The sequence below is a fragment of the Pan paniscus genome, chromosome 4 (genome assembly GCF_029289425.2).
Source record: "Pan paniscus chromosome 4, NHGRI_mPanPan1-v2.0_pri, whole genome shotgun sequence".
In the NCBI taxonomy this organism is placed as follows: Eukaryota; Metazoa; Chordata; class Mammalia; order Primates; family Hominidae; genus Pan; species Pan paniscus.
This window is the reverse complement of record NC_073253.2, coordinates 128,032,979-128,052,129: the sequence shown is the minus strand read 5'-3', so window position 1 is coordinate 128,052,129 and position 19,151 is coordinate 128,032,979. Positions and strand designations below refer to the sequence as shown.

General features: G+C 39.3%; 1 protein-coding gene across 3 annotated transcripts in view; it reads left to right on the top strand.

The window, feature by feature from the left end:
- The first annotated feature begins 2,380 nt into the window (after positions 1-2,380).
- Positions 2,381-19,151, top strand: part of KIF3A (kinesin family member 3A) — a 44,755-nt gene continuing 27,984 nt past the window's right edge. For all 3 annotated transcript variants that reach the window (XM_008954672.3, XM_003829296.5, XM_008954671.3), the window contains exons 1-4: positions 2,381-2,615; positions 5,549-5,822; positions 13,666-13,810; positions 13,952-14,036. In XM_008954672.3, coding sequence (XP_008952920.1) covers positions 2,610-2,615; positions 5,549-5,822; positions 13,666-13,810; positions 13,952-14,036 — 510 coding nt within the window. In that variant the 5' untranslated portion in view covers positions 2,381-2,609. The remainder of the gene's footprint in view (positions 2,616-5,548; positions 5,823-13,665; positions 13,811-13,951; positions 14,037-19,151) is intronic.

Here is a 19,151-nt window from a genome sequence, read left to right as displayed (position 1 = left end):
TAAAACTTTTGTGCTTCAAAGGACGATATCAATAAAGTAAAAAGAAAACCCACAGAATGGGGGAAAATATTTGCATGTCATATACTTGAAAAGGGCTTTGCATTCAGATTATATAGAGAACTCTTACAGCTTAATAATGAAAAGGCAAATAAAATGGGTAAAGGGTTTGAATGGACATTTCTCCAAAGAAGTTATACAAATTGCAACAGCACATGAAAAAAAATGCTCAACATCATTATGATCAGGGAAATGAAAATAAATAACTACTCCAGCAAGATACTACTTTACACAAAAGTGAGTGTTGGCAAGGATGTGGAGAAATTGTAAACTTTACATGTTACTGGTGGGAATTTAAAATGGTGCACTACTGTGGAAAACAACTTGGCAGTTCCTCAAAATGTTAAACATTAGCATTACCAAATGATCCAGCAATTCTACTTCTACATATGTAACCAAGAGGAATGAAAACATAGGCTCATACAAAAACTTGTAGCAGCATTATTCACGATAGGCAAAAAGTAGAAACAACCCAAATATCCATCAATGACAAATAGGTAAAAAAACATGTTATAGCCATGCAATGGAATATTATTCAGCCATAAAAAGTAACAAATTGCTGATATATGCTATAATAGGGATACAGCTTGAAAACTTTGTAAGTGAAAGAAATTACTCACAAAAGGCTGCATATTGTGTAATTTCATTTATATGAAATGTCCAGAATAGGCAAATCCGTAGAGATAGAAAGTAGATTGGTGGGTTGTCTAGGTCTGGGATGTTGGGAGTGGGATGGGAGGAGGGTTGCAGAGAGCAAGGGGGAGTGGCTTATGAGTATAGAATGTGTTTTTGGAATGATAAAAATGTTCTAGGTTATGGTTGCACAACTCCATACATAGTAAGAACTATTGACTTGTACAATTTAAATCGGTGATTGTATGGTGTGGTGTGTAAATTATATCTCAGTAAAGCTTGTATGTGTGTATATATAAAATATTGAATGGTGATAGGTACTATGGAGAAATATAAAGTAGGGAGGGAAAAAAAGAAGAGTTTGGGCTGAAGGTTGAAATTTTAAATAAGGAAATCATGTTAGGGTTCACTGGGGTTATGTGAACAAAGACTTTCTGGAGGAGGTGAGTGGTCAGGTGGTTTTTTAGGGAAAGAGCTGTCTAGGCTGCCTGGGTTTGGACCTGGGCTCTGCCATTGTTTATATGTATGACCTTGGAAAAGTTATTTAATGGTCCTGTGCCTCAATTACTTTATCTGTAAAATAATAATAAATAGTATCTATTTCAAAAGGTTATTGTGTGGATTAAATGAATTAAAAAACGAAAGCATGTAGAACAGTACACTGGCACTATGTAAAATGCTTTATCGTTATTTCTATCAGTTCCTACTGCAAGCTCACAGCCCTTGCATGCTAAGATGGAAGCACGACGGGAATGTTGGATGAAGCAAGGAGGCCAGGTGGGGCTGGTGCAGAAGAAGCAAGAGGGAGGATTGTAGGGCTTGTGGCTTTAGCTTTGTAAGATGGGAAATCAATGGAGGGTTTTGAGCAGAGAAAAGAGAAGATCTGATTCATGTTTTAGCACCAGCACTCTGGCTCCTGTCCGGCACACTGAAAAGGGACAAGGACACAATCAAGGAAACCAGTTCTGAGCGATTGTAGTAATGCACGTGAGAGACGATGGTGGTGGTAGAAGTGGCCAAATTCTGGTTCCACTACAAAGATAGATACAACAGGCTGTATTTAAAGATAGAATATTGTGTATGAGAGAGACTGCAATTTTGACCTGAGCAGTTGTCGGAATTAAGCTCCCACATATTGAGATGAAGAAAGTCTGAGAGGGATGAGAGAGAGCCCTTTTACATTTTTTGATGGGGGTGGAGTGCGTAGTGGGGCGATTGATGGGGGATCAAAATTTCAATTCTGGACATGATTAACTTGAAATGCCCATTACACATTCAAGTGGACTAGAAAGAGGATGGACGGATCACTGGTTCTTTGACCAACACGTATAAAAATCCCACTCTGTGCCAGGCTCTGTGTGGGCTCTGGAGATACATGTGAGAATACTAACAATCTCCTTAAGAGCTCACTTTCTAATGGTAAGACAGGTCATGAGGAAGTTAGCAATCAAGCGAGGTCAGGTAGGTAAGGTCTTCAATTCTTCGGATGAGACAAAATGTACAATTGCTATTACTGATTTTAATATTCCGGGTATTGCAAGGGCCAGAAGACGGGCCTAAGAGCAGCTCCTCCTCCCAACCCCGGGCTGCCAGGTTATCTCCGCCTCAGTGCGTGCCACATTTCTAGCGCAGCAGAATGGCAGCATTGCGCACGCGCGGCCTCAGTCTGGCGTCCTAGGAGATGGACTCGGAAAGCCTCCGCGCAGGCGTAATTCAAGGGCCGAGAGAGCCTGAGACTGGGCTTGGGGCGGGGCGAGCTCGGAATGCGGCTGCGCACTGGGCGCTCTCGCCCGAGAAGCCGCAGTCTCGAGAGCGCCAACGAGGTGTTTCGGTAGTCTCTGGCCATCCTTTCTGCGCACCCGGTGTCGCTGGGCTGCACCCCGGGCGGGGACGTCCGCCGGGCACGGGAGGGGGCCAAGATGCCGGTGAGGAGAGTCGCTTCGCTTCTGGGGTTTCTTCTCATCCTAGCGGCCTGGCCCGGGGGCGCGGCCGTTGCCATGGAGGCGCGGAGCAGGCAGGCGGCCTGGGTGGGGCGGGGCAGGCTCGGTCGTGCGTTGGAGGTGGTTGGAGAGCCTGGCTGGTCAGCCCCGGGGCCGCGGGGGTCCGGCCGGCCTCGACAGGGACCTGGGGTCAGGCCCTGCCGCCCTCGTCGCTGCTGCATCCCGTGGGGCCTGCGCCGCTTATCAAAAAGGCGCTGTGCTGGAGGATGCGCTCTGGCTCGCAGCCCTTCCTGCTGAGCGGGGCGTCTGGGGGTGGCCACGGAGGGGCTCTTTGGATGCTGCACACCTGGTGAGGCCTTTGCGCCTCGGAGCAAGCGCAGGGAGGCAGCGGAGCGAAGGCTGCCTGCCCCTATTCCAGGCCCCATACTCCGAGTCTCCTAGCCTTGAGCTGTCATTGCTCTTGTGGCGCTTTAGCTTATGATGCAGAATGAAACCCGTAGGTGTCTTTGTGTGTGTGGCGGTGTTATGTTTATCTTCCAGGATTTCACAGATTGTTATCGTGAACTTAATAATGGGGCCTTCTAAGACCCCTTATTAGGGGTCATGGAGGAAAATTGAGCCATGGCCGCTTATTTAGTGGTTGTGAGGCCTCGGATATTTAATCTGTCTGGGTCCTTAGTTCCCATGTAAACTTTACCTTATGGGGTTGTTATCCGCGTGAAATAATACACAGGAGACTAGAAGGACAGTGCTTGACATTTAAGATTAAATGTTCTATATTTGTTCTGTTCACTGCTTTCAAGTTTTAATTCAGTAAATATTGGGCACCAGCCACATGCTAGGCCCTGAAGATACAACATTGAGCAAAACCAGTCAGGTTCTTGAACTTGGAAAGAGAGAGGCTTGCCTTCTTGGGCAGAGGTGAAAATCATACATATTTACAGACGTAAGACACAAAACCTTAATAATGAAGTGGGTGGGTATCCTACAATAGAGAGAAGTAGATTCTGGTGAATTGGAATGTATTGCCATGTAAGAATGATGGTCTGCAGATGATAACAGGTCATTTTTTTTCCTCCCAAGAAGAGACTTTAGAAATTATTTTTGTGAAATTTCTCAATTTTAGCAACTAATTCAAAAGCTCTTTAAATACTATGAACCAAACAAAAGAAATCTGTGGGCTGAATTCAGCCTCTTGACTACCTGTTTGCAACCTCTGGTGTAGACAGAAAGACATTAATCTAATAAGGAACAAGCAAAAGTAAAATTTGTGTCCAGGAAGGGGAGAGCAGGGTGCTCTCTGAGCCTATAAGAGTATTTGACCTAGTCAGGAAGTCTTCCCAGGTGAAGTGGCTGTTGAGTTCTGAAGGATAAGTAGATGTTAACTAAGTGAAGAGGGGATTGAAGATGGTTCTAGGTAGAAGGAACAGCACATGGAAAGGCCAGTGGTGAGGAGCATGGTGACAAGAAAAGGCCAAGCAGCTCAGTGTGGCTGTGGCATGGATGAGCCAGGCAGAATATCTTGTGAAATAAGCCCAGTGAAGCAGACATGGGTGGAAGCCAGACCTTACAGACCACCTTAAGGATTCTGGTTTTTGTTCTGAGATCTATGGGAAACCACTGAAGAATTTTTAAGTAGGAGAGTGACATGATTAGATGTGTGTTGACACTGACTGCTATTTGGAGAATAGGCAGTAGGGCAATCTGATTAGATTCAGGAGTATAGTTAGGAGGCAGTAATCCAGGGCCAAGATGATGGTGATTTAGACTAGGGTGATGAATAGATGAGATGAATAGGATGAGAGATAGATAGAAGTGTATTGTACTGATATAATCTGTTACTTGTCAGTGACAATGTCAGAGTCAATGACAATGACTCATATTTGTTTCTCTTCAATGCTTAGAAGAGAATCTGAAACAGTAGGAATTTAACAAGTATCTGTTCAACTAAACTGTCCTTTTTCACTTCAATAATAGGATTGTGTTTCATTGTATTTTCTTAATCATAAAATTTCAGAAATGACGGGGTGCGGTGGCACATGCCTGTAATCTCAGCACTTTGGGAGGCTGAGGTGGGTGGATCACTTGCGGTCAGGAGTTCGAGACCAGCCTGTCCAACATGATGAAATTCCGTCTCTACTAAAAATACAAAAATTAGCTGGGCATAGTGATGGACGCCTGTAATCCCAGCTGCTGGGGAGGCTGAGGCAGCAGAATCGCTTGAGCCTGGGAGGCAGAGGTTGCAGTGAGCCGAGATCACGCCACTGCACTCCAGCCTGGGTGACAGGGTGAGACTGTGCCTCATAAATAAGAAAAAAAAAAATTCAGAAATGGAAACTTTACATATACAAATGCTTATAAGGTTAGGTAATACTAAGGCATTTTTCTTTGCCATTAGACTTTCATTTCTGTCTTTATCTTATTATTGTCTTCTGTAGAGAAGATAAGCCATGTATGGATATATTACATGATAAAAACCATTTTACAGATGCGTGATAGGAAATAAAACTAAAGTCTCAGGGGAAACAAAGGACCTACTATTTTCTTGAGTTAAAGTTGTTAACCATGTTCACATGTGTTTTCCTACAGGCAGGAAACGCTGGGTCAGAGACTTTTGTGCAAAAAGACAATCTATAATATACTGGTTCAGTTTCTGCTTGTACAGCCTTTGCCACAAATGTGAACTAGCTCTTCTCTCCCTTTTACATTTTAAAAGAAACGATTTTCCTTTTTGTATCTTTTAATAAACTTTTCACCTATATGTAAGATCTTTAATTGCATTTAACAAATACCTGTGAAGTGTTTAATGTGTGCAAGGCACTGAGTTGGAAAAGTAGCCTTTTAAAATTTATAAATTTAATCTGTTGAGGGTAAAAATTAATGTTCTTTTCATTATTTATAAATATTATCTCCAACAGATCAATAAATCAGAGAAGCCAGAAAGCTGCGATAATGTGAAGGTTGTTGTTCGGTGCCGGCCCCTCAATGAGAGAGAGAAATCAATGTGCTACAAACAGGCTGTCAGTGTGGATGAGATGAGGGGAACTATCACTGTACATAAGACTGATTCTTCCAATGAACCTCCAAAGACATTTACTTTTGATACTGTTTTTGGACCAGAGAGTAAACAACTTGATGTTTATAACTTAACTGCAAGACCTATTATTGATTCTGTACTTGAAGGCTACAATGGTAAGTGAATCTTTACTTTTTAAAAAACTCCCTTATTGAGGCATAATTAATGTGCCATAAATTCACATATTGCAGCTGTGCAGTTTGATGAGTGTAGTAAATATATACAGTTGTGAAACCATCATCACAATCCAGCTTTAGAACACCCTTGTCATCCCCAAAATTTCCTTTATGCCCATTTGCAGACCCACCCCCAAGCAACTATTGATCTGCTTTCTGTCACTATAATTTTGCCTTTTCTTGAAATGTCATATAAATGATGTCATATAATATGTCACCTTTTTTTATCTGTTTTCTTTCACATCAAATAATGTTTTTGAAGTTTATCCTGCTAGGATTTTCATAGGGATTGTGTTGAATTGTCATTCTGACAATATTGAGTCTTCAGTCCATGAACATGATACTTCATTTAAAACGTTGAAACATTAATTAATTATGGACAGGGTCTTGCTCTGTTGCCCAGGCTGGAGTGCAGTGGTGCAGTCATAGCTTACTGCAGCCTTGAACCTGGACTGAAGCTATCCTCTCACTTCTGCCTCCTGAGTAATGAGAACTACAGCTGTGCACCACCACACCTGGCTCATTTTTTTGTTTTTGTAAAGACTGGGTCTTGCTGTGTTGCTCAGTCAGGTCTCGAACTCCTAGGCTCAAGCAATCTCCTACTGAGGCCTTTCAAAGCCCTGGGATTTCCCACGTCAGCTACCATGTCCAGCTTCTCTCCATTTATTTATATCTTAATTTTTCTCATCTGTATTTTGTAGCTTTTAGTGTACAAGTATTGCACTTGTTTTGATTAATTTATTCCTAAGTATTTTTTTGATGCTATTGTGAATAGGATTGCTTTCATAATTTCAATTTTGGATTGTGTGTTACTAATATATAGAGATGAAATTGATTAGGTAGCTTTTGTGATAAAATTCAAATATCAAATTTATGATTTTAACTATTTTACACTTTATAGTTCATAGGTACATTTACAATGTTGTACAGCTGTCACCGCTGTCTGTTTCCAGAACATTTCTGTCACTCCAAAAAGAAACCCTGTATCCATTAGCAGTCAGTCACTCCCAATCCATTACCACCTCCCTTCCCCCAACCCAGCAACTACTAATTTACTGTCTATATCTATTCTATGAGTTTGCCTATTCTGGACATTTTCTATAAATGGAATTATATGCTATGTGGCCTTTTGTGAATAACTTCTTTCACTTACAGTGTTTTCAAGCTTCATCCCTATTGTAACATATATATCAGCAATTCATTACTTTTTTTTTTTTTTTTTTGGAGACGGAGTCTCGCTCTGTCGCCCAGGCTGGATTGCAGTGGCGTGATCTTGGCTCACTGCAACTTCTGCCTCCTGGGTTCAAGTGATTCTCCTGCCTCAGCCTCCTGAGTAGCTGGGACTACAGGTGCCCACGACCATGCCCAGCTAATTTTTTTTTTTTTTTTTGAGACTGAGTTTCGCTCTGTTGCCCAGGCTGGAGTGCAGTGGCGCGATCTTGGCTCACTGCAAGCTCCGCCTCCTGGGTTCACACCATTCTCCTGCCTCAGCCTCCCGAGTAGCTGGGACTACAGGCGCCCGCCAATACACCCAGCTAATTTTTTGTGTTTTTATTAGAGACGGGGTTTCACCGTGTTAGCCAGGATGGTCTTGATCTCCTGACCTTGTGATCCGCCTGTCTCGGCCTCCGAAAGTGCTGGGATTACAGGCGTGAGCCACTGCACCTGGCTAATTTTTGTATTTTTAGTAGAGATGGGGTTTCACCATATTGGCCAGGCTGGTTTTGAACTCCTGATCTTGTGATCCACCCGCCTCGGCCTCCCAAAGTGCTGAGATTACAGGCATGAGCCACTGCACCAGGCCAGCAGTTCATTATTTTTTATGTCTGAATAATATTGTATAGATATATCATATTTTGTTTATCCATTTATTAGTTGGTGAACATTTGTTGTTTCTACTTTTTAGCTATTACAGATAATGTTACTTTGAACATTCTTTTACAGATTTTTGTGTGAACATATGTTTAGTTCCTCTTGGGTATATACCTAAGAGTGGAATTACTAGGTCACATGGTAACTTTGTTTAATGTTTTGAGGAGCTGCCAAACTTTTCTACAGTAGCTACACCATTTTATATTCCCATCAGCAATGTGTGAGGTTTCTGATTTCTTCACATCTTTGCCAGCACTTGTTACAGTCTTTTTGATGACTGCCCTCTTAGTACCCACAGTTGATTTTTGTATATTGACCTTGTATCCTGAAACTTTGCTAAACTTACTAATTCTAGTAGTTTTTTTATGTTTTGGGTTTTTTGTAAATTTTGTAGGATTTTCTACTCGTAAGAATATGTTGGCCAGGCACAGTGGCTCACGCCTGTAATCCCAGCACATTGGAGGCCGAGGCAGGCAGATCACGAGGTCGGGAGTTCGAGACTAGCCTGACCAACATGGTGAAACCCTGTCTCTACTAAAAATAAAAAAATTAGCCAGGCATGGTGGCACGTGCCTGTAATCCCAGCTACTCGGGAGGCTGGGGCAGGAGAATTGCCTGAACCCTGGAGGCGGAGGTTGCAGTGAACCAAGATCGTGCCATTGGGTGACAGGGCAAGACTGTGTCTCAAAAAAAAAAAAAATGTTGTTTGCAAGTAAAGACAGTTTTTACTTTGTCCTTTCCAATCTCCTTTAATTTATTTTTGTTACCTGATAGCACCTGGAGGCTAGAACCTCCAGTAAATTAGAAGTGGTGAGAGTGGACATTTTGGTCTTGTTCCTGATCTTAGGGAAAATGCATTCATTCTTTCACCAGTATGATGATGTCTCTAAATTTTAACAGATATCCTTTGTAGGTTTGAGGAAGTTCCCTTCTATTCTTAGTTCGCTGAGAGTTTTTGGATTGTATATTGGATTTTGTCAAATATAATTTTTTTCCTCACCTATTGAAATAATCTTTTTTTTAAGGTTTGTTAATATGGTCAATTACATTGATTGATTTTTGAATGTGAAACTAGCTTTGCCACTTGGTCATGATGCATTATTCTGTTCATGTATTGTTAGATTTATTTGCTAAATTAAAAAAACTTTGGCATCCATGTTCATGAGGGATGTAAGTATATCGTTTTCTTCTAATGCGTTTTTCTGGTTTGGGTATTGTGATAATGCTAGTTTCATAGAATGGGTTAGAAAGTATCCCCTTCTTTTCAGTTTTCTAGAAGAATTTGTCTAGAATTGGTATTATTTCTTAAATGTTTGGTAGAATTCATCAGTGAAGCCATCTGGGCTTGAAGTTTTCTTTGTGGGAAGGTTTTCAACTATTGATTCAATTTCTTTAATAGACATAAGACTATTCAGATTATGTATTTTTTCTTTTTCTCTTTAAATCAGGGTCTCACTCTGTTACCCAAGCTGGCGTACAGTGGCATAATCACAGCTCACTGCAGCCTCGACTTCCTGGGCTTAAGCAATCCTCCCACCTCAGCCTCCCCAGTAGCTGAGGCTACAGGTGTGTGCTACCACACCTGGCTAATTTTTTCTATTATTATTATTTTTTTCTTGAAACAGGGTCTCACTCTGTCGACCAGGCTGGAGTGCAGTGGTGTGATCATGGCTCACTTAGCCTCTACCTCCCGGGCTCAAGCGATCCTCCCACTTCAGCTCCCTGAGTAGGTGGGACTGTATGTGTGTGCCACCACACCATGCCCAGCTAATTTTAATTTTTTTTTGGTAGAGATAAGGGTCTCACTATGTTTTCTAAGCTGGTCTTGAACTCCTGGACTCAACCAGTCCTCCCACCTCAGCCTTGCAAAGCACTGGGATTACAGACATGAGCTACCGTGCCCGGCCAGGTTATCTATTTTTTCTTTTTTTTTTTTTTTGAGACAGAGTCTTGATCTGTTGCCCAGGCTGGAGTGCAGTGGCGCGATCTCGGCTCACTGTCTCCTCTGCTTCCCTGGGTTCCAGCGATTCTCTCGCCTCAGCCACCTGGGTAGCTGGGATTACAGGCACACGCCACCATGCCTGGCTCATTTTTGTATTTTTAGTAGGGACGGGTTTCACCGTATTGGCCAGGCTGGTCTCAAACTACTGACCTCAGGTGATCCGCCTGCCTTGGCCTCCCGGAGTGCTGGGATTACAGGCGTGAGCCACCGTGCCCGGCCAGTTTTTTCTTAAGTGAGGTTTGGTAGCTTGTCTTTCACGGAATTAGTCCGTTTCATCTAAGTTGTCAAATTCATTGGCAAAAGGTTGTTTATACTATTCCCTTATTATTCTTTTAGTATGTTGAATGTAGTGGTATAACTTTTCTCATTTTTGATATTGGTAACTTACATCTTTTCTTTTTTTCCTGATTAGTCTGACTAGAGGTTTATCTTATCGATCTTCTCAGAGAACCAGCTTTTGGTTTTATTAATTTTTCTTTCTGTTTTTATGTTTCCTATTTCATCTATTTCTGCTCTGATCTTTATTTTTTTTTCTTACTTACTTTGGGCTTAATTTCCTCTTTTCTTTCTACTTAAAATGGAAGCTGAGGCCATGGTTTGAGACCTTTTTTCCTTTCTAATATGGGAGTTTAATGCTATAAATTGCCACTGAGTACTGTTTTAGTGTCATCCCACAGATTTTGACATACTATGTTTTCATTTTCATGTAGTTCAAAATACTATTTTACCTCCTGATTTATTCTTTGATCCTGGGTTATTTAGAAATGTGTTATTTAGTTTCCAAATATTTTTAAATTCTCTAGAGATTTTTCGTTATTGGTTTCTAATTTAATCTCAATTTAGAGAACATATTTTTTATGCCTTGAATCTTTTTAAATTTATTAAGACTTGTTTTATGACCCAGAATATAGTTTTTTTGTTGTTGTTGTTTTTTGTTTGTTTTTGTTTTTTTCAAGACAAGGTCTCACCCTGTCACCCAGGCTGGGGTGCAGTGGCACTATAACGGCTCATTGCAGCCTCAGCCTCCTGGGCTCAAGTGATTCTCTCGCTTCAGCCTTCCCAGTAGCTGAGACTACAGGAGCATCCCACCATGTCTGGCTAATTTTTTTTTAAATTTAGTTTTAATTTCAATAAGTTTTTGGGGAACAGGTGGTGTTTAGTTACATGAATAAGTTCTTCAGTGGTGATTTCTGATATTTTGGTGCACCCATCACCCAAGCAGTGTACACTGTACCCAATGTGTAGTCTTTTATCTCTCACTCGCCTCCCACTCTTTCCCGAGTTCCCAAAGTCCGCTGTATCGTTCTTACGCCTTTGCACCCTCCTAGCTTAGCTCCTACTTGTAAGTGAGAACATACGATGTTTGATTTTCCGTTCCTGAGTTACTATTCTTAGAATAATAGTATCTAGTTCCATCCAGGTTGCTGCCAGTGCCATTATTTTGTTCCTTTTTATGCATGCCTGGCTAATTTTTAAAATTTTTTATAGAGATGGGGTCTCACTGTGTTGCCTAGGTGTTGCCTAGCTGGTCTTGAACTCCTGGGCTCAGGTGATTCTCCCACCTCAGCCTCTCAAAGTGCTGGGACTATAGCAGGAGCCACGGCACCCAGCCCAGAATATAGTTTATTATATTTATTTATTTATTTATTTATTTATTTATTTATTGTATTTTTTGAGACAGAGTCTCACTCTGTCACCCTGGCTGGAGTGCAGTGGTGCGATCTTGGCTCACTGCAGCCTTCGCCTCCCAGGTTCAAGCAATTCTTGTGCTTCACCTTCCCGAGTAGCTGGGACTACAGGCATGTGCCACCACACCCAGCTAATTTTTGTATTTTTAGTAGAGGTGGAGATTCACCATGTTGGCCAGGCTGGTCTCAAACTCCTGACCTCAAGTGATCTGCCCTCCTTGGCCTCCCAAAGTTCTGGGATTACAGGCATGAGCCACCCCGCCTGGCCATAGTTTATTATCTTTAAATAATAGTAATAATAATAAATAATGCCTATCTTTTAGGATTGGGGTGAAAGTTAAATAAGAATGCAAACATAGCTGGGAGGTGCACCTGTAATCCCAGCTATTTACAGGTGGATTACAGGCAGGAAGATTCTCCTGAGCCCAGGAGTTTGAGGCTGCAGTGAGCTATGATCGTGCCACTGCTCTCTAGTCTGAGTGACAGGGCAAGACCTCATCTCTTTAAAAAAAAGCATGTAAAGTACATGACCTAGCACATAGCAAATGATCAGTAAGTGACAGCTGATGTCCTTATAAAGCTTATTTTTTATTTAATAATTTAATGTGTCTATTCTGAAATGCAGTCTATGAGCTCATGATATTTTCCGCTTCAAGTGCAGTGTTATATTCCTAATAGCAGAGTTTGAAATACTTAGTCAGTTTGAAAAAATTAAGACTTTTTAATTCCCATGTGTAAAAAATGGCTTCTGGTATGATTCATTTATTTTCATGGAAAAGTCTGAAAAGTGTGTTATGGTTATTTTCACAAAAAAAAAGTCTGAGAAAAGTTGAGGTTAACTGAATAGAGTAGTAATAGTTGAGGAACCGTTTTCATATATGCCATCACATCCAAGGCAATCTTCTCTTACTACACTGTGTCCTGACCAACTACTCCAGCCCTCTGTTTGCCCACATCGACCCTTGGTTTTCTCCAATTCTTCATCCACAATATAGCCATAGTGATCATGATGTCACTCCTCTGATTGAAAAATCATTCTATGGCTTCATATTGCTTTTAGGATAAGGTCTGAAAAGTTTAATACCGTCCTTATTATACTGTGTGATTATGGCATTGTCAGTTTCTCTAGCTCTGCCTGCATCCATCTTCCCTTTCCATCTCTGTTTCTTCCATTCTGGTCTCATTTCAGTCCTCAAAATTTCCATTCTTTTTCTTGCCTCTTGCTGTCCACACTGTTCCTATCTGATTCTTACTTGTATTTCAGATCTAAACCTTACCTCTTCTGGAAAGTCCTCCCTGACCCCCTCTCCTTTTTCCCATTACAATTCCTGTGCCTAGTTGATGTCCCTGACTCCCATCTAGAACTCCCTGTTTCTCATTCTGAATACTCATCATCATGATAAACCCAAGATTATACACATCATAAGATTAGGGATTGTGTTTGTCTTGTCACTCTGTCTCTAGTGCCTAGCACAATGCCAAACTCAGGTGTGTGGTAAATGTTTGTTGAATGAATGAATTTGGGTATTTAGAAAGTTGAGATTTTATCTTTAGTTACCTGTAATAATTGTATTGTCATCTTTCTGTTAACTCTGTTTCTTACAGCTGTTACTTTAAAACAATTGTTTAAAAACACACTTATTTTAGGATTAAGAAAAAAGCTATCATTTTACTGATACTTTCTATGAGGTGTTGTGTTGGTCACTTGAAGGAAATTGTCTCATTTGGTTCTTACTATCAATGGCGAATTTTCTTATCCCCATTTTACGGTTAAGGAGACAGTCTCTAGGTAGATAACTTGTCCAAGGTCAGTGGCTAAAAAGTGGCAGATGTGGTTTGAGACAGGTCTTCCTGCTCTAGAGCCTGTATTCTTTTTCTGTGCTTATACTGCCTTCTCCAGTTTAATGTCCACAATAAGTACTTTATATACACATGACAAGAAATGTCTCATAATTAGATATACTGGAAGATTTTTGCATTTAGGGCTTGGGATGCTTTTTATTAATTCTTAGGGATATCTCTCATTGACTGCTGTAACAGTGCTTTGTGCTTGTACAGAGTACGCATTGTAATTGTTGATAATAAAGGTGAAACTTGTGCTAGAATAAATTTTGAATCCAGGGGAGAAATTACATCACAGTGTCAAAGGAATTAATTTTAAGAGCTATTGTTCTGTAGCATTAGACTTTAAGAAGTAACTGATTCTCTTCATCATTTTCAGGGACTATTTTTGCATATGGACAAACCGGAACAGGCAAAACTTTTACCATGGAAGGTGTTCGAGCTATTCCTGAACTTAGAGGAATAATTCCCAATTCATTTGCTCACATATTTGGTCATATTGCAAAAGCGGAGGGTGATACAAGGTAAAAGGGAATTCTTTTATTTTCTGATATTGAGAAGTACAAACACTGGAAAGGCACATAGGTATAAATTTTATAAACATGTTTTAAAACCATTCTTATGAATATTTCACTCTTTGACTTTTTAAAAATGATGTTTTATAGATTTTTGGTTCGAGTGTCTTATTTGGAAATATATAATGAAGAAGTTCGTGACCTTTTGGGCAAGGATCAGACACAAAGGTTAGAGGTAAGGATAATTGAAATTGGTGGAGTACTTTCTTCCAAAGCAATAGAATATTTACTAAATTAAGGTCCCCCTTCTTTTTTTAAACAAAAGTTGCTTTTTATATTTTAAGTAATCTCGTACATATATAATGTCGTACATCTGCAGACATATCTGGGGATAAATTACTGAAGCAGGATTGCTGAGTCAGGTGGTAAATGATTGGTAAATTTGATATTGCTGCATATTTTAATATTTTAAGATGTGAGACATACAGCAAGGAAAAGGTTAATACTGGAATTTTAGTTGGATTGCATCACCAGTAAAATAGAGGAGAATAATGTATGTAGAGTAACATGTAGAACAGCAGTAGCTGCCATTGTAGAATAATATAGAGCATTTGTAGAACAGCAGCCAGCATTACTGAGCTCTTGCAATGTGATATAGGCATTCAGTGCAGTAATTGATGGTTGTTGGTAGTAGTAAATAATTTATTTCATTTAATCTTCCCAGCAGTTCGATTTTACTGATGTGGGAACTGAAATTTAGAGGGGTTTCTTGACTTGCTCAAGGTCATATAGCAAGTGAATGGCAGTATCATCTAGGATTAAGAAGGTGGTTCTAGCAGTCTACCATCTTAGCTTGAATTCTGGCTCTGATCTTGAGCAAGTTACTTAATCTCTGTGAGTCTTGATTTGGTCATAAAAATGGAAATAATAATGGTATCCACTTCGTAGGATTATTACCAATACTAACAGATGAAAGTGTTTAAATCAATGCTTGACATAAAACAATAAATATTAGCTTTTTTTTCTTTTTAAGTTTACTGCATAAACTGAGTTTTTGGAGCAGTGTATTACAGTGTTAAGGATTGTTTGTGCTTGTTGGACCTCATGAAGCCTTATTCTCTGATACCATTTATATAGCAAATATAGAAACAAATTTCTTTGTTGCTGGTTTTCAACTTTAGTTCTGATTAATTCCGTGCTTTCATGTCCTAAAAAATTTGTTGTGTTATGCAAATTCTAGGAAAAAATCATTTGGAAAGAACATTTCCATTTTTGTACCAGTAATTGTAGATCAGATTTATTCTCAGGAACATTCTTGTCAATGGTTCTCAACTCTGTTAGACCCAGTGCTCCTTTTTTTTCTTTTATTTTAGGAAAGTTTTTTTTATTGTTGTTATAGTTTTTAGGATTTCTTATGTTCCATTGCTTTAATTTTAATTTAGGGGATTCCTGTTATGCCAGGGAGTTTTGAACCTCCATTGAAGATTGTAATCCCTTTCTTAGAATATATATATATATATAAAATTATACTTTAAGTTCTAGGGTACATGTACACAACGTGCAGGTTTGTTACATATGTATACATGTGCCATGTTGGTGTGCTGCACCCATTAACTCGTCATTTACATTAGGTGTATCTCCTAATGCTATCCCTCCCCACTCCTCCCACCCCACAACAGGCCCCAGTGTGTGATGTTCTCCTTCCTGTGTCCAAGTGTTCTCATTGTTCAGTTCTCACCTATAAGTGAGAACATGCGGTGTTTGGTTTTTTGTCCTTGTGATAGTTTGCTGAGAATGATGGTTTCCAGCTTCATCCATGTCCCTACAAAGGACATGAACTCATCATTTTTTATGGCTGCATAGTATTCCATGGTGTATATGTGCCACATTTTCTTAATCCAGTCTATCATTGTTGGACATTTGGGTTGGTTCCAAGTCTTTGCTATTGTGAGTAGTGCCGCAGTAAACACGTGTGCATGTGTCTTTATAGCAGCATGATTTATATTCCTTTGGATATATACCCAGTAATGGGATGGCTTGGTCAAATGGTATTTCTAGTTCTAAATCCCTGAGGAATCGCCACACTGACTTCCACAATGGTTGAACTAGTTTACACTCCCACCAATGGTGTAAAAGTGTTCCTGTTTCTCCACATCCTTTCCAACACCTGTTTCCTGACTTTTTAATGATCGCCATTCTAACTGGTGTGAGATGATATCTCATTGTGGTTTTGATTTGCGTTTCTCTGATGACCAGTGATGATGAGCATTTTTTCATGTGTCTGTTGGCTGCATAAATGTCTTCTTTTGAGAAGTGTCTGTTCATATCCTTCACCCACTTTTTGATGGGGTTGTTTGTTTTTTTCTTGTAAATTTGTTTGAGTTCTTTGTAGATTCTGGATATTAGCCCTTTGTCAGATGAGTAGATTGCAAAAATGTTCTCCCATTCTGTAGGTTGCCTGTTCACTCGGATGGTAGTTTCTTTTGCTGTGCAGAAGCTCTTTAGTTTAATTAGATCCCATTTGTCAATTTTGGCTTTTGTTGCCATTGCTTTTGGTGTTTTAGACATGAAGTCCTTGCCATGCCTATGTCCTGAATGGTATTGCCTAGGTTTTCTTCTAGGGTTTTTATGGTTTTAGGTCTAACATTTAAGTCTTTAATCCATCTTGAATTAATTTTTGTATAAGGTGTAAGGAAGGAATCCAGTTTCAGCTTTCTACATATGGCTAGCCAGTTTTCCCAGCACCATTTGTTAAATAGGGAATCCTTTCCCCATTTCTTGTTTTTGTCAGGTTTGTCAAAGATCAGATAGTTGTAAATGTGTGGCATTATTTCTGAGAGCTCTGTTCTGTTCCATTGATCTATATCTCTGTTTTGGTACCAGTACCATGCTGTTTTGGTTACTGTAGCCTTGTAGTATAGTTTGAAGTCAGGTAGCGTGATGCCTCCAGCTTTGTTCTTTTGGCTTAGAATTGACTTGGCAATGCGGGCTCTTTTTTGGTTCCATATGAACTTTAAAGTAGTTTTTCCAATTCTGTGAAGAAAGTCATTGGTAGCTTGATGGGGATGGTATTGAATCTATAAATTACCTTGAGCAGTATGGCCATTTTCACGATATTGATTCTTCCTATCCATGAGCATGGAATGTTCTTCCATTTGTTTGTATCCTCTTTTATTTCATTGAGCAGTGGTTTGTAGTTCTCCTTGAAGAGGTCCTTCACATCCCAACTCCTTTCTAAATAACATACGTTTTGTCCTGAAATAAAATTCATATGTGACATTAATAAAATCTACCTATACACATACTTTTAAAAAAATTCGTATACTACCCTACTGTAATATAAAGGAGAATACAAGTAATTAAATATAAATGCTAGTATTTAGATATGTAAACACTTAGATATGACCACACTTGATGACATAATAAAATAGAAGCATATAGAATCATCAAAATTGTAACAGCTACAAATGCAGTGTCAACAGGTATGTTGTATTGTTGATCTAAACCCCTTGATTGGTGTTATTGCCAATGACATGGTCTTTTACAATAGTGACTAGCTCTTGGTAGAGTTTGGAGCGAAATAAAGCACAATTCTTCCCTCAGTTTTTCTGTGTTCTCATATTATTGCTATATGGAAAAGCACTTTGTCTTTATATGTGAAATAAAGTTACATATGACAGGCTCAGATATAATTATCTGGGTCTAGACTCAAATAATTATAAGTAGTTTTTTTACCATGTGAATATCTGGTAGGACATTCAAAATTCTGTGGGACAGTTCTTCGTTGGGTGAGACTGTCCCACTTATTTCAGGATGTTTAGTATTCCTGGTCCCTGCCTATCAATAACTACAGTGTCCTCAAGTGAACCGGAAACTCTTGCGCAAATTTCTAAAATATTCTAGGACAAGAGGGTAACTGCTTCCATTCAGATCCATTGTTATAAACTGTGTTTGTCATAGATATTGAATTCCTGTGTTTTTTTTGATAAAAATTCTTTGGTAGCATTTCCATCCAGTTTTTTAACTTTCACACATTTGGAATTATATTTTCTTTCTTCATCTTTCATATCTAGTCAGTTATTAGTTGAATACACTTATTAATTGAATTTTGAATTAATAGCATGTTGTGATTGGAAGACCACTAGTTTGCAGACAGATGTCAGTTTGAAGAATGTCCATTTTCAGTCTGCGGTGAGAATGAACACAAAAACTGAGAGTAGTTGCTTAAAAACTTCCATAGCAATTTGACATTGCCAAGGCATCCAAGTGCATGATTTTTGTATTTTACAAAATTATCATATTACAAATATGTACATCCTTTATCAGAGATTTTTTGAGAAGCATTGATATAGACCAGTAATTTTCAAACCTTTTAAAAGGTGTAAAGCATTTCAACACTTTCATCAAACCAAACCTTATGTGGAAGCTCAATGTGTAAAATTCATGAAAGCGCCCTTCTCTTTAGAACTTCTCTGGGCCTGAAGACCCCTAAACTCCTACAGTGGCCGCCTCAGTGCCACCATGGACCCTCTAGGGCTTTTCAGAGCAAGGTCTGAAATCCACTGGCTTATAGAGATCATCACACTCTTTTTTTTTTTTTTTTTTTTTTACTACTAGTAGAATTAGGGCTTAATTTATATCCCATGACAGATAAAGGATTTTTCCTAATTTGTAAATTTATCTTATCAATTGTTATAAAAGGCGCATGCACACACACACAACATTGAAAATCAACGACTGGAATGTTGAGTGTCTACCTTTATAACGTTTTCCCCTGGAATGTTTATCAGATTTTCATTTGTCTTCGATGTCTATGAGGTCTTCCTACCCGTGGAATGGCTTTTCCCACTGGCAACCACAGGCCTCTGCTTCAGTTTCACTTTTTATTCTTTTGGTTTGTAGAGATGACTCTGAGCCTTCCAAAGTGAATTTTGTTTATACAGTGCCACTTGTATTTTAGGTAAATCCATCCTAAATACATTTTTCAAATTTGGTTAAAATTTCTCATAAGGTAATTCACAGAAAGATCATATTTTAATATTGATACTATAGATCTGATTATTTCCCTCAGTTGCTTGAAATTCTCTAAATTATTCTTACCATAAAGACCAAAAACTATTCTAAACTTGTCTCTGTCTTCCTATATAACCAGATATCTCACCTATTTTTCCCTGTTTCCTGCTCTCTCCAGCCACATTGTCTTTTTCGGTTTGTTATTTTTTTGTAAGTGCCTAGTTTTTTCTTATTTCAGGATTCTTGCACATTTTCTTCTTCTCCTACCTCAACTGACTAACTGCCTCCTTTTTATTTAAAGAAATTTTAGCTTAAACATCATCTTGGGGAATTTTAT